At 37.0% G+C, this 14342-nt stretch overlaps 1 protein-coding gene across 11 annotated transcripts in view; it reads left to right on the top strand.

The window, feature by feature from the left end:
* ctnnd2a (catenin (cadherin-associated protein), delta 2a) overlaps positions 1-14342 on the top strand; it is a 579694-nt gene that overhangs the window by 473280 nt on the left and 92072 nt on the right. For all 11 annotated transcript variants that reach the window (XM_073940674.1, XM_068217203.2, XM_073940678.1 and 8 more), the window contains 2 exons: positions 3397-3514; positions 8750-8935. In XM_073940674.1, coding sequence (XP_073796775.1) covers positions 3397-3514; positions 8750-8935 — 304 coding nt within the window. The remainder of the gene's footprint in view (positions 1-3396; positions 3515-8749; positions 8936-14342) is intronic.

Here is a 14342-nt window from a genome sequence, read left to right as displayed (position 1 = left end):
ATTTATTATGGAGTAGGAGTCCAGGCAATTCTTATAAATGATACATAGCAATTGACTCAGTTCTGGTGAATATAGAAATGTAAATCCTTTGCAGCGTAATGTATCCAGTTTTCCATTATAGTTGAGGTGAGTGAGTTTTTCTTATTACGAGTGCGCCGTTTTCCCAAAGGCAGCATGTGGCGTAGAGTCACACGTGTGTCATATTCTGTCGGTCCGGCACACAAGGGAGTTTTTAGCTAAGATCAAACCATTTTCAACACATTGATATGATGCAGAGCCTTTAATAGAGCTATGATTTGCTGTTAATGCGTGTTGTGTATTGATGTGGAGTTTAATGTCTGCTATTATTTAGTTTGCACAGAGATGCTGAATGCATTAGAACATGTCTTAACCATAAACATTAGGCATGAATCAGTTTTTTGACACACATAACATATTTTGCTATCTGTTTGGACTTAATATTTTGCCAAATATGATCATTAAAGAAACAGTTTGGAAAAAATTACCATTATTTGTTTATTACCAATTTTTATTATAATATATTCGTGTAACATTTGATTAATTTAATGCAATTTTGCTGAATGAACCAGCCTGATCTCATGGTGAAATGTAACTATTTTATGTTTTGTCAGTTTAGTGGCTAATTCATACAAATTCCTACAAGTTCAGTCAAGTTCAGACCCAACCCGTCCCTAAACCCAACCGTCATTGGGGGGTAAGCAAACCATACTAAATTAAACAAATGATATTAGATGAATTCACACAAATTTGCTTAATCAAAAATGTACGAATTGCAATGAGAATGAACATATTCATTTATTTAAAAAATATTAATTATATAATTTATATGAAATACTTTTGGTCAATAAATGGCAAAATAGTTACCAAATCCCAAACAAACATTCAAAAATGTAATGTAGCTGAATATTTTTCATGGCTACTATAGTAGAGTGAATTAGGCCTTGCACATTTTTAGCAGCTTATTTTCCAGATATATATTTTTTCAGTGTATTTTTTGATAGAAATTTTTAACTAAATCTTTGCTTAAGAATTATGGGCCATAAATCAAACCAACAAACTGTAAGGAAAATCACAACATTACAAACTTAATTTGAAATCAATTATTTGAAAAATAGACAAAAACACAAAGGTGCAGACTTTCTAAATGACACAACTGAATTAAACACAACAAAAGTAGATAGTTGTAACTTTAGAAAAAAATTTTATTTGTTTGGCAAGACCATCAAATAAAATAGGGAGTGGGTGTAGCTAAAGCTATCTTTTGGCGCTCTTTGTTCAACACTATAAAGGTCTGTGCGGGACTGATGTTTTTAGTCTTGCTCTTGCAAAGTTTTATCCCACACCCGAAAACTCCTGCTGTATATTCCGACCATTCCCACTAAATTTAGATCTGATTTCCAAAATCTCACGTTTAAATTGAGTACTACCAAAAGAGAGAGAGATAACAGACAAAACTGTAGGTTGTGCAAGGATTGTAGGCTAAATGTTAATTTTGTTTGCCCCTTAATTTTGTTTGCCTTAAACATGGTTAAACTTTGAGGTATTATCACTTCGCACAAAGGGTATTTTTTTCCATTTACGTCTATGACGCATGAAAAATAGTCCTATATTCCAGACCTGCCTGATGTGGCTTTCCTACAAGTAAATTGACCATTCCATTTTCTAAAGCAAGCTGAAGGACAGTGCTGAAAAAAACATCTTCGCTTTGCTCTCCCATGTTAGTAAAGCCCGCTCTGAGGACCGTTATGCAACCGTGATGTGCACAAAATGCAAAAAAAGCACATGCAGAAAGCACTGATCACGCGTTCAGCATGTGTAACAGTCGTGAGCACTGGCTGTACCGGTCCTCAATAAGAATGAGGAAATGACAGATACTGTATGCTGTTTCAAAGTCGAGACTCGGGAATACTAAATTGTTAGACTGCCCACTCCATTTCAAATTAAACCAGAGTTACCGACCGCTAATGTGTTTTATTCTGAAATTTATTTCAGCGCAGAAAGAAATCTTGCCAGGCCCTGAGGCAAACCTCTTCAACACAACTCTCTGATTGGTAAAAATTTTGTACAGCATCATCGGTTATGTAGTTTTTGCATGAATTCCACCAATAAAGAGCTAATTTGACTGATTAACTTTAAAATTTTACAGTTTTATATGTTTTATTAGCTGTTTACACAATGGCAACAACAACAAAAAAAGCATTGCTAAAAATAAACCTATTTTTCCCCTTTTTTCAAGATTTAAGATAAGTCTTTTGTGTCTCCAGGTAAAATACCCATCAGATTATTTATTATATCTTTCTGAATATGGAAGTTTTGAGCTGTTAGCTTAGCTGTTAAATTAAAAAAAGACTTATAAATGACTATATACGGCGACGCAGTGGCGTAGTAGGTAGTGATGTTGCCTCAAAGCAATAAGGTCGCTGGTTCAAACCTTGGCTCAGCTAGCGTTTCTGTTTGGAGTTTGCATGTTCTCCCTGCGTTCATGTGGGTTTCCTCCGGGTGCTCCGGTTTCCCCCACAGTTCAAAGACATGCGGTACATGTGAATTAGTCAGGCTAAATTGTCCGTCGGGTGTGTGTGTGTGTATGTGTGTGTGAGTGGATGTTTCCCGGGGATGGGTTGCGGCTGGAAGGGCATCCGCTGCGTAGAAACGTGCTAGATAAGTTGGTATTCATTCCGCTGTGGCGACCCCGGATTATTAAAGGGACTAAGCTGACAAGAAAATGAATGAACGAATGACTGTAGCCAATATGACTGTGTACACACTATACCTACATACAGTTCTGTTTAAACAGCTTACAAAAGTTGATTTTCCATTATACAGTAGATGCCCTTTAATACTGTACCTCCAAAATTCTTACATATTGCACATTTAAACATGAACTTGTGCTATGATGAGGTTTGTCAATCGCACAGCATTTTTACGTTTTCACAGTGGGCAGAAAAATAGCTGGAGATTTTTGCAGCTTTTATGTACAATAAACCCAGTACATTCTCTTCTCGTCTGTTTTCAGCATTGCACACCTGATTGATTTCTTCAATAAACAAAATAATCAGAACCTTTATTGGATTATCCAATTGAAATGATGCCAATATCCATTTCTTTCTCTCCCCTTGTCTGGCATAAACAGTTGAATATCTAGCAGTGTCAGTGTTTCTCCCCCTGAAGACTAATAGATTCATATATTTATACGTGTCAGAGGTGGGAGGTTTGGAGCAATTTGTTTGAACGACTCGTGAAATGTAAGACATTTGCATTTTGTTTGTCACAAGCGGGTTGTATCGTCGGAGGGAATGTGCACCCGTGTGATTGAATCTCCCTGATTTAATGCACTCATCACTGACCTCTCTTTCTTTCTCTCTCTCCCTCTCCCAGGAATGTGAGTTCAGCAGGAGAAGAGGCTCGGCGGCGGATGAGAGAATGTGAGGGTCTGACTGACACGCTGCTTTTCGTCATTCAGACTTCCCTCGGAAGCAGTGAGATTGATAGCAAGGTACACGTTCCTCTCGGGATCTGTCCATCTTTGTCAGAGCTATAAAGGCAACCTGTTGTTAAAGTTTTTAATGTGTGTGTGGGTGCACGGATTGCTCAGGAAACAAATAAACAGCTTTGTGGTTGGCTGCTCACTGAAGGTTGCGGAGATTCGCTCTTCTTAATGGCGTTCTTTAATCATGATTTAACTGGCATCCCTTCGTCATGCCCAGTGTGCTAATAGCTGAGCGGAGGGGTTGCATCCGTCCTAATGGGAATTGAAGAGCAGAGCGTGTGGATGGCAAAGCACGGTACAGTTCCTTCCCTCTGGTCATTTTCAGATTTGTGAGCATTTCAGATTTCGCCTTAAATCCCTCTGTTTGAATCCCCATGTGGCTCATTCTCTACCACCGCAAAGCTTCCAATTTACAAATAAATTGTGTACAGAAATATCTTTTTAGATTTTATAGGCTTCATGTCAATCATTTGGAGCTTGGTCAAAGGGGTAAAGAGGCATTTTAAACAAAAACTAATTAGGGCCAGATTTATCATCCAGCATGTAAAAATATAATTTGCTGTTTGTTTTGCTAGTGCACAATGTTTTTCTTTAGGTGAAATATTAATCCATGCTAATCCACTGAAAAAAAGTGTTTGTTTTTATTGTAATCTTTAATCAAAGTCTGGCCATTTGCTTCTGCATTTAGAGTGGTGGTCCTTTTCTGTTAATGTCAGTTTGATATCTTCAGCCAGTTTCAGTTAGAAATACAACAACATACTCAAATAAAAGTCTCAGCAACTTGTAGTTAAATCAACAGTGGCTGTGTTTGCTAAACAGGAGGCACCGTAGAGAGTAGGGTGTAAAGTACAAGATTGTTTTCCATGTGTATATATTTGGAATGCCAGGAGAACACATTGTCCGAACATATTATTTAACAAATATTTCATTTTTAATTGGCATCGGGAATTAAAAGTTGACTTGACAAACAACTAGGGGGAGTCACTTAATACCAGCACAATATTACTCAGACAGTGTACGATCTGTTCGTTTTGCATCTATATTGTCAAAAAAAATTTTTTTTAAATGTACATCCTGTGGAATATCTCACATAAATATAGTCAGTAATGGCTTACTGTCAGTAAAAATGTGCAGTGGGTGCAGTCCAGTTCTTTCACCTTTGCATGAAAAAGTTTTTTGTTGTTATCTTGTTGTCACTTATGTTAAGCTAGTCTATTTGTGAATATGCATAAATTTCCACTGAGTGGTACGGTATGGTACGGTATGGGTCACCTTTATCAGGCTTGTGTTTCCACTGCCAAATGGGTGCCAATAATACATGAGTTCATAATAGTACAATGGGGGGATGAAAACAATTAAATGTGGCAATTTAAGTTTTAGGTTGCTGAAAGAATCATTTGCTTCTTTGTTTTTTCTGGCTTCTTCTTAGTTTTTTCGCGATTTACTCTTGCATTTGTCTGTCTCTGAAAGGAGACTCTGTCAGAAGTTGTCACCCGTTTGGTCCCAGCATATCCACTCACCAACCAGGAGAGGCCCTCATCTCCTGAATATTAGCCACATGTCTGACTCTGATTACGCTGCACCTGTCCATTAGCAGGGTGCTTAAATACCAGCTCAGTTCAAGTACTCAGTGCGAAGTCTTGTTTTGCTACCAAACATTTCTGAACGGTTCTTACTACTTCTGACTGCCTTTCTGTTGCCGATTGCCTGCCTGCCCGTTTTCTGATTGTTTGCTGCCTGCCCTGACCAACGCCTGTATTATCATTCCTGACCTTAAGCTTCCTGCCCTGACCAAAGCCTGTCTCATCGTATCTAACCGTAAGCTGCCTGCCCTGACCAAAGCCTGTACTACTGTTTCTGAGTGATTGCTGCTTGTCCTTGGTTATTCTGCTCTCTGTGTTGCCATACTGTGTTTATAATAAAGCTCGCAAATGGATCCACATCCCTCTGAGTCATCGTTACAGAAGTACTTTAATAATCACGCACACGTTTTTATCATCAGCTTAAGAAGTTTGTTATTTCAAATGTAGACTCGCTGTGAGTGAACAAAAGCTCTCTGGAAAAAGTTAAACCACTCGTGCTTTTAGACTGACTTTTTGAGGCGGTTCATCAAGATGTCGACAAGGTTTGTTTGAGCTCAGGTCGACCATGGCTTGTTATTATGTATATAGTATTACGTGTAATGTCTCGGCTGTTTATCTAAAAATGGCGCTTCCTTTGTTTTCATTCTCCTGGCTTGTGTACGCGCTAGTGACACTTCTCTGTACACTAACAATGTTCAGCTGCGCATCTAGCTCTGCCCTTTGGTACCCTTTTGTCATGCTATAGGTACTTTTTTGGAAATGGTTCCCAAAAAGTGGCACAGTATGGTTTGCCTTTTGACAGTGGAATCGGCCATAAAAGCATACCAACCCATACCATAACGAACCGCTCAGTGGAAACGAGCCATAAATAAAATAAAAATATTCTCTTATTCAATGTGTGTACCATAGCTGCTTTTATTAAAACAACAAAATCTTTATTAAGCATAGGCTAACTTTGAACTCGTAAGTATAGATTGTTAACTTACCATCTACAGACATTTGTCTGCATGGGGTGTGTCTAATAAACTTTAAGGGGGCTAATAAAATTGACCTTTTTTTTTTCAACCAAACCAAAACAAACAAGACCTTTCTTCTTATTCCAGGAGAAATCTATTATTGCAAAAACTATTATTGCAAAAAAGTTTTTTTGCTCTGTTCAACTTGACTTAACATTTCACAGGAGGGCTAATAATTGCACCTTCAACAATGTCAAAAGGCATTCAAAATTTGAATTCACACCCCTTTAAATGTTAAAATGCTAACCACTTTGTGTAAATGCACCAGCACTCCATGCCTTTTCTTCTTCCCTGTACATGTCATTTAGCTCATTTTAGAGCACAAAGAGCTCATTTTCATCCATCAGTGTGCTTTAACACATTACAAACGCTCAAAAAAGCAACAGTGGCCATTTTGCCCAGCACATTGGCTTTGAAAAAGGGCAATCAGCCTAATCACTGCCATTTCTTTATGTGCTGTGATTTGCCCAGAGCTGTTTTGGCCAGGTGTTGGCCCAGCAGAGCTATAATTGGAGAAAGCATGCCGCCCATGGTCTTAATGTGCAGTTAACCTGTGGTTGGTCAAGCTTTCTCCTGTTGACTTGCACAATTTCAAAGCGGACCTTCTAAATTGCTGCCAGTAAGAGAAATGCTGTCGCCCCGAATGTCGCCAGGTGCAGGCAAGTTTCAGCAGAACTTCATTTTCCATTGAGAAAGCAAGGTCAGTCGTGTCTGGCACAAAGAAAACCAATATGTTTCTGTATGACTGAAACACCAGTGCATAATTCTCTGAGTGTTTCTCTGATTACAGTCATTATTTTTGTTTGTGCAGGCCACAGTCCTCCTCGATTCATAATGGGGGGGAAAAAGCAAAACATGGAGATTGAGAAGAATGCTCGTTTTTCATCATCATTTTGCGAGCGTTTATTTTCTATTTTGTGCTGTCAAGCATTGTGCCTGCTCTGCTGTGTCTCCTTGTAATACCCTGTTAAATGGAGTGTGAGCCGATGGATTTGGCTGGTCATTTTTCCCCATCTGCGAGTATATCCTTTAATCACATTTAAATGGGAGACCGTGTCAGACATATAATTAAGTACTTTCATATACTTAGTGCCAGTGCAGCCTACACTCCCAGCCAACAGTCAGAGAAAGAGAGAGACGAAGGAAATAAGATAGTAGGATGCAGTCAAAGGAGACTAGTCTTAGATAGAAGAAAGAACAAGGGCAAAATGGAAGGAAAACACATGTAAACAGGCCCTAAACTTGTCATAAGCAGACCCTAAATATGTCAAACCCTAAATTTGTTTGTTTGTTTGTTTCTTTCTTTCTTTCTTTCTTTCTTTCTTTCTTTCTTTCTTTCTTTCTTTCTTTTTTGTTTCTTTGTTTGTCATTATAATATACATAATATAATTATTTTTATTGTTGGTTTAGTTTTTTTTAACCAACTGATTGTTTGCTTGCTTTTATTTATTTATTTATTTATTTATTATGAACATAATACAATTATTTTTTTATTCTTGCTTAAGATGTTTCATTAAAACCAGTATTAAGTGTTTAGGTAGTGTTTGTTTGTTTGTTTGTTTGTTTGTTTCTTTCTTTCTTTCTTTCTTTCTTTCTTTCTTTTTTGTTTCTTTGTTTGTCATTATAATATACATAATATAATTATTTTTATTGTTGTTTAGGCTTCTTCATTAGAACAATGCCAAGTGTTTATTTATTTATTGTTTTGTTATTCGTTCATTTAAAGAAACTTTTTTCATTTTAAAACAAATACAAGTGCATGAACGTATTAAATGTATTTATATTTATTTTAAATGTTTTTTTAAATAAGCACTTTTTTGGCCATTCATCATTTTATATTTTATTTTTATTTTCATTCATTCATTCACTTATTAATTTTCTTTTCGGCGTAGTCCCTTTATTAATCTGGGGTCGCCACATTGGAATGAACAGCCAACTTATCCAGTATATGTTTTTTTTAAGCAGCGAATGCCCTTCCAGCTGCAACCCATCTCTGGGAAACAACAATACACACTCATTCACACACATACACTACAGACAATTTAGCTTATCCAATTTACCTGTACCGCATGTCTTTGGACTTGTGGGGGAAACCGGAGCACCCGGAGAAAACCCACGCGAACGCGGGAAGAACATGCAAACTCCACACAGAAATGCCAACTGTCGCAGCTGACACTTGAACCAGCGACCTTCTTGCTATGAGGCGACAGCAAGAATTTTAGTTTAGTTTAGTTTAGTTTAGTTTTTCTGTATAATTGTCCTCAGGAAAACTGACTAACATTGTTAAACCAACATAATGCCACATCAAATCACAGCAAGTTTTGTACCAATTTTAGGAAAGTAAGGGGAAAAAAAGAATAAACTATCACACTCCCTTCCAATGGCTGTTCCTGACCTCTTGTTAATTGTTACTCAGCTGGATGTCAGCATGAGGAAGGGTTCAGTCTGTTTATGTTTGTTAGAGACCAAACCTGTGTGTCTTGCTGATTCAGAGTCAGCATGACTTGAATATATGAAGTTTAGCCCCTCTGTCCAGATGGGCTCAATCAGGAGCTCAGTGGTGCTCAACTAATACCTGCCCAATACCTAATACCTATTTCTCTCTTTCTCTTTTTCTCTCTCTCTCTCTCTCTCTCTGGCAGACCATTGAAAACTGTGTTTGTATTCTGAGGAACCTCTCATATCGGCTCGCAGCGGAAACGTCTCAGGGACAGCAGATGGGGACGGACGAGCTGGACGGCCTCCTGTGTAGCGACGCCAGCGGAAAGGACGGAGAGACCTCAGGCTGCTGGGGGAAGAAGAAGAAGAAGAAGAAGTCCCAGGACCAGGTGGGCTGAAGACCAGAGCTCAGTTTACAGGCAGTGAGGTGACCCTCACCTGCTGGCAATGAGTCTACTAGTCTAATCTACAGTACATTAATTGGGTATTATAATCCAAACCAGTGGCAGTTCTAGTTTAAATGGCACTCTGGATGAACCACCCCAAATACACCACCTCCCCTTATCCCCTGAGAAAAAAGAAAACACTATGTGGTTGACCTCATATATATTTAAAATATTTAAACGTGTTTTAAGTATATACATTTTAAATATATAATTTTTATATTTGTTATAAATACTTTTTTTTAATTCAATAAATTATTATTTATCAAATTTAATACCTGAAAGTGTCACAAGTTTAAATGGCACTATTGAGTAGTGGAATATGGATCTGTCCTGACATTGAGGTACAAAGTATAAACCTGTCGAGAGTTAAAGAAGTTTTCCCTGCGCACTTGCGTTTTTTTTAGTTACTTCTATGGTTTGGTGCGCCAATCTTATCGATGCTATTATTCAAAAAAGTTAATGATTCGCACTCAATTGCTTCGTACTGTTTTTATTTTTAATTATAATGCCTCTGAGGCTTTGTGCCGAAACGTCTGTCTTTTAATCACCCGTAAAATGTAAGAAAAAGAAAAAATGAAAACATTCATTCATTTTCTTGTCGGCTTAGTCCCTTTATTAATCCGGGATCGCCACAGCGGAATGAACCACCAACTTATCCAGCAAGTTTTTTACGCAGCAGATGCCCTTCCAGCCGCAACCCATCTTTGGGATACTTCCACACACACATTCACACACACACATTCATACACTACGGACAATTTAGCCTACCCAATTCACCTGTACCACGTCTTTGGACTGTGGGGGAAACCGGAGCACCCGGAGGAAACCCACGCGAAGGCAGGGAGAACATGCAAACTCCACACAGAAACGCCAACTGAGCCGAGGTTCGAACCAGCGACGTGCTACCCACTGCGCCACTGCCTCGCCCAAAATGAAAACAGTACGAAGCAATTGAGTGCGAATCATTACCTTTTTTGAACAAAGTGTAAACCTAAAAAATATTACTTGGGTTACTATTAACTTGGTAAACATTTAAACTGATTAAAAAAAATAAATAAATAAATATATATATATATATATATATATATATATATATAAATATATAAATATATGTAATTGTATATGTAATTCTTAATTTATACAAACATATATTCTTAATTTTTTTTTCTCAGTTGTCTGCCCAGTACCTTTACCCTTATATTCAATTACATCACATTATTGAAGTAAAATATGGAAGTAATATTTCCAATTTTTAAGTAAATTATAATTTTGCATTTACTACAGATATTTGACGGCTTATTTCACAATAAATTGCTTTAAAATGACAAAAACACAGTTCAGAATAAATTTGTTTAGTTTCTATTTTTGAGGTTGTCACAGCGGAATGAACCTCCAACTACTCTAGCATATGTTTTACGCAGAGAATGTCTTCACAGCCAAAACCCAGTAATGGGAAACACTCACACACACACAAACACCACACACATAAACTACAGACAATTTAGTTTAATTAATTTTCCTATACCACATGGACTGTGGGGGAAAGCGTAGCCCCTGAAGGAAACCCATGCGAACATGAGAAGAACATGCAAACACACAGAATGCCAACTGGTCCAGCTCAAATCAGTGACCTTCTTGCTGTGTGACAGTGCTAATCACTGAGCCACCGTGCCACCCTCATATCCAGTTGTACGTATATAAAAATTAATAACAACACAATTAGCATTTCTGACTTCCTCACACACCGTTTGTCACATAATCATAATCCCAATTTACGTTTCAACGAGTTCCACAAATAACACATTTATACATCATTCTTTTATCAGTCAAAAATGTAACGCTCACCACCTACATCGTCAGACAGTGAGTTTCACCCGCTTCACGCCTGATAAATCACAGTGTTTGTGGGCGTCAGACTACAAGACAAGGCAGAAAAACACCAAGGCTTTTTACAGGCGCAGAGGAAACTCTTCATTAATCTCACACAGGAAAAGTCGGGATCCTTCGTTCAGACATGGAGGAGTAACACAACTCCCTCTGGAGATGTGCTCGAATCATAAAGCTAACAGCCGGTGATATACTGTAGCTGCTGATAGCTGGATATAAGCCTCCTTAACTTTGATGCTTGCTAAAATAAAAGTCGCGTTTGCTATCAGAGAGATGTCCATCACAACATGCTCCAGTTGCTGGTTGCTGAAAATTTTAAAGCCGTCAGATTCAAATAATACATCAAAGCTATATCTCTGTTGAGCTTATGAGAGCAGAGACTGTTGTATTAAACATAGTTTGGGGATGTTTTGCATTTCCCTTTTTAATTTCTTTTTTTTTTTAGAAATGTATTTCGTTCATTCATTCAAAACTTTTAATTTCTGTTTTAGGATTCAGTCATATATGAAATCTGAAAATAAAAAATTTGTGGATTTGTTAAGATCATTGTTATAAATAACTATTATTTTAATAAAATCTGTAAATGAAGAGTTCAGATGCAAAAACCTCTAAGTGCCATCTGGAATTGTCTTCTACAATGAGCATTTTTCTCTGCCTCTTATGTTTATGTTCAGTTATATCATGGTAAAATCATTGAAAATTACCTATTCTTTGCCATAAAAGTGAAATTACTGAATCAAGGGATAGGTGCCTGAGAAAAACACTAGTTTTAAAAGAAATTTGATGAGGTTTTTGCATCTGAACTCTTCAAATGTCATTTCAGTACTTGGTGGAGTTAAAAAAAAAATCTGACTAAGAATAATATTTTTAAGATATACATCACTTTATGGTTTTTGCTATATTTCATTTAAAATATGTGAGGGTTAAGAATTTTTCCGTTTTAGGAACTTAAATAAACACTACTGTTTGCCTTTAACAAGAACATAAGAAAGGAAGTATTGTTGAACTCAGCATGTGCTGATTTAATATTGTAAGAGGTTTAAAATAAAGTGTCGGTTTGTTAATAAATAATTACCCTGCTTTATATTACAAAAGATGTACTCTTTTTCTAGGTAATAGTTAATTTTTGTTATTTTTAAGTAAATTCGATTGAAATACACTCTTAACATTTTCCTGTAGAATCTACAGTAACTTGCTGATAGCAGTTTGCCAGTAACTTATTAAAATACTGTGCATTTGCAACACCATTTATCTTTCTGTGTATGCATTTAAAGTATTGTATATCTTTACCGTGAAATATACAGTAATTTTCAAAATGCAATATTAAAATACAGTAGCAGACTGCATAACTGTCCTACGGTAAAATTAAATTCATATTACATTTTAGTTCACCAGTAACTTAATGTAAATTAATTACAGCAAAATACCATATTTACAGCTACATTTATCTTGCTATACATGTTTTTATTTTATATATTTACTGATCAATATACAGCCTTTTTAACAATGCAACTTTAGAATACAGTAACAAACTGCATAACTGTCCTACAGTAAAACATCTCATATTACAGTTAAATAAGTTGTTTACAGTGTCGGTCACTCCCATATACACTCCTATATATTGGTTTTGAAGTTAGCTTGTTAAAGTTATGCATTACCACAATATTTTTTATTTAAATTGTTCAACAGTTCAAAATGTTTCACGCCAAAAATTCTATAGATCAAGGGTACCCAAAAATGAAAATTATATCAAATTTATATCAAATCTAATAGATATCTGCAAGAATGAATCTCATCGGTTCTGGCAGAAGCTCAAACATGCCATGTGACATATAAGAAGGAATCTCATTGGTTCTCACTTATCAATCCGGCATGCTTGAGCTTCTGTGGGCAAATTTAAATGCTGCACACATTGTTCGCGAATCTTATTTTAAATGTTAATAAAGTGATGTTTACCCAGTAATGGATTGTGGCTGTAAGGGCATCTGCTGCGTAAAACATATGTTGGAACAGTTGGCGGTTCATACTGCTGTTGTGACCCCTGATAAATAAGGGACTATGCACAAGGAAAATGAATAAATAAATTAATTAATTAATTAAGTAATTAATTAATGAAATGTTGTTTCTACTTAAGACTTGTATTAAACCAAATCCTTAAAAGACTCATGAAATTAAAATAAACTGTAGATATTAGTATCAATAAGTTAGACTTAAGCATATCTAAAAAGACAGTGTGGAACAAAACAGGGACAACTTTTGAATTCAGAAAATACAAACATCAAAATCTTGCAGTTTATCACTTCCACCTAAATAGATCAACCGTTTTTTATTCATCATTTCTTATCAATCGGTCATCTTCTGACCAATCAAATGCTCTCTACTATCTGATGTACCCTGCCCCTTCAAAATGCTTCTTGTTTGCTTTTCACTCTCACTGGCAGAGCTGTGATAATAATGAAAACGCTATTGGCTGTTTTTTAAAAAGGGTAGGAGCTACTCTGTCTTTGCAGGATTTTTAAAAACAATTTCAGAAACCGAAATCTTTCAGACTACATATTTTGGCAAAGTTTTGTAACAACATAAGGGTGAACAATATATGTTTAATAGGGAAGTCTGCATGTTTTCCAGTGATGGGTTGCAGGTGGAAAGGCATCCGCTCTGTAAAACTTGCTGGATAAGTTAGCAGTTCATTCCGCTGTGGCGACCACTGATTAATAAAGGAACTTAGCCGAAAAGTGAAATGAATGAATGAAATTGTCTGTAGTGTGTGAATGAGTGTGTATGGGTGTTTCCCAATACTGGTTGGCAGCTGGAGGGGCATCCGTTGTGTAAAACATATGCTGGATAAGTTGGTGATCCCTCGTAAATAAAGAGACTAAGCCGAAGGAAAAAGAATGAATGATGTTACTATAATCATTAAAAACAATCCAAAAAGGTTTTTTTTTTATTTCTGGAAGAATATGAAATAACAAAATATAACACATTTACTAATAATATTAGTGCAGCTCATGACCTTTTGAAAAATTTATGTCAAAAAAAAGTCCAAGAGTGTGAGAAAACAAGGATACCGGAGTCGTCCATCTCTGCCTGTTGGCCTGTAAAGAGGCCCATTTCTCCCCATTACCTAAGCTGGCCTCTGGTATCATGTGGCGGACCTGCTTCTCAGCCGAGACGCTTTGAAAGAGGACACCTGTGCCTCCGGGCAGCAGCAGGCTAATGTACTCCCGTTAAATCATTTATCACTAAATGGCAGTGAGGAGGGCCAGGAAAGCGGAGCGTGCTGCCCGCCGAGCCTCAGTCAGGGCAGGGCAGTAGCGTTTGGCGTAGCTAATTGACTGAGAGGAGAGAGTGTGTAAACCAGAGCCATTTCAGCCCGGCGAGCACTGATACCCTTCTTTGAGTTTACTCTGAGAAATGGGGCATGGAGTGCTCATTACGCTCAAAGCTCGCTGACAAGGAAAAG

Source organism: Danio rerio, chromosome 24, assembly GCF_049306965.1.
Source record: "Danio rerio strain Tuebingen ecotype United States chromosome 24, GRCz12tu, whole genome shotgun sequence".
Classification (NCBI taxonomy): Eukaryota; Metazoa; Chordata; class Actinopteri; order Cypriniformes; family Danionidae; genus Danio; species Danio rerio.
Note: the sequence above shows the minus strand (reverse complement) of the source record. Positions and strands in the feature narration are given on the sequence as shown.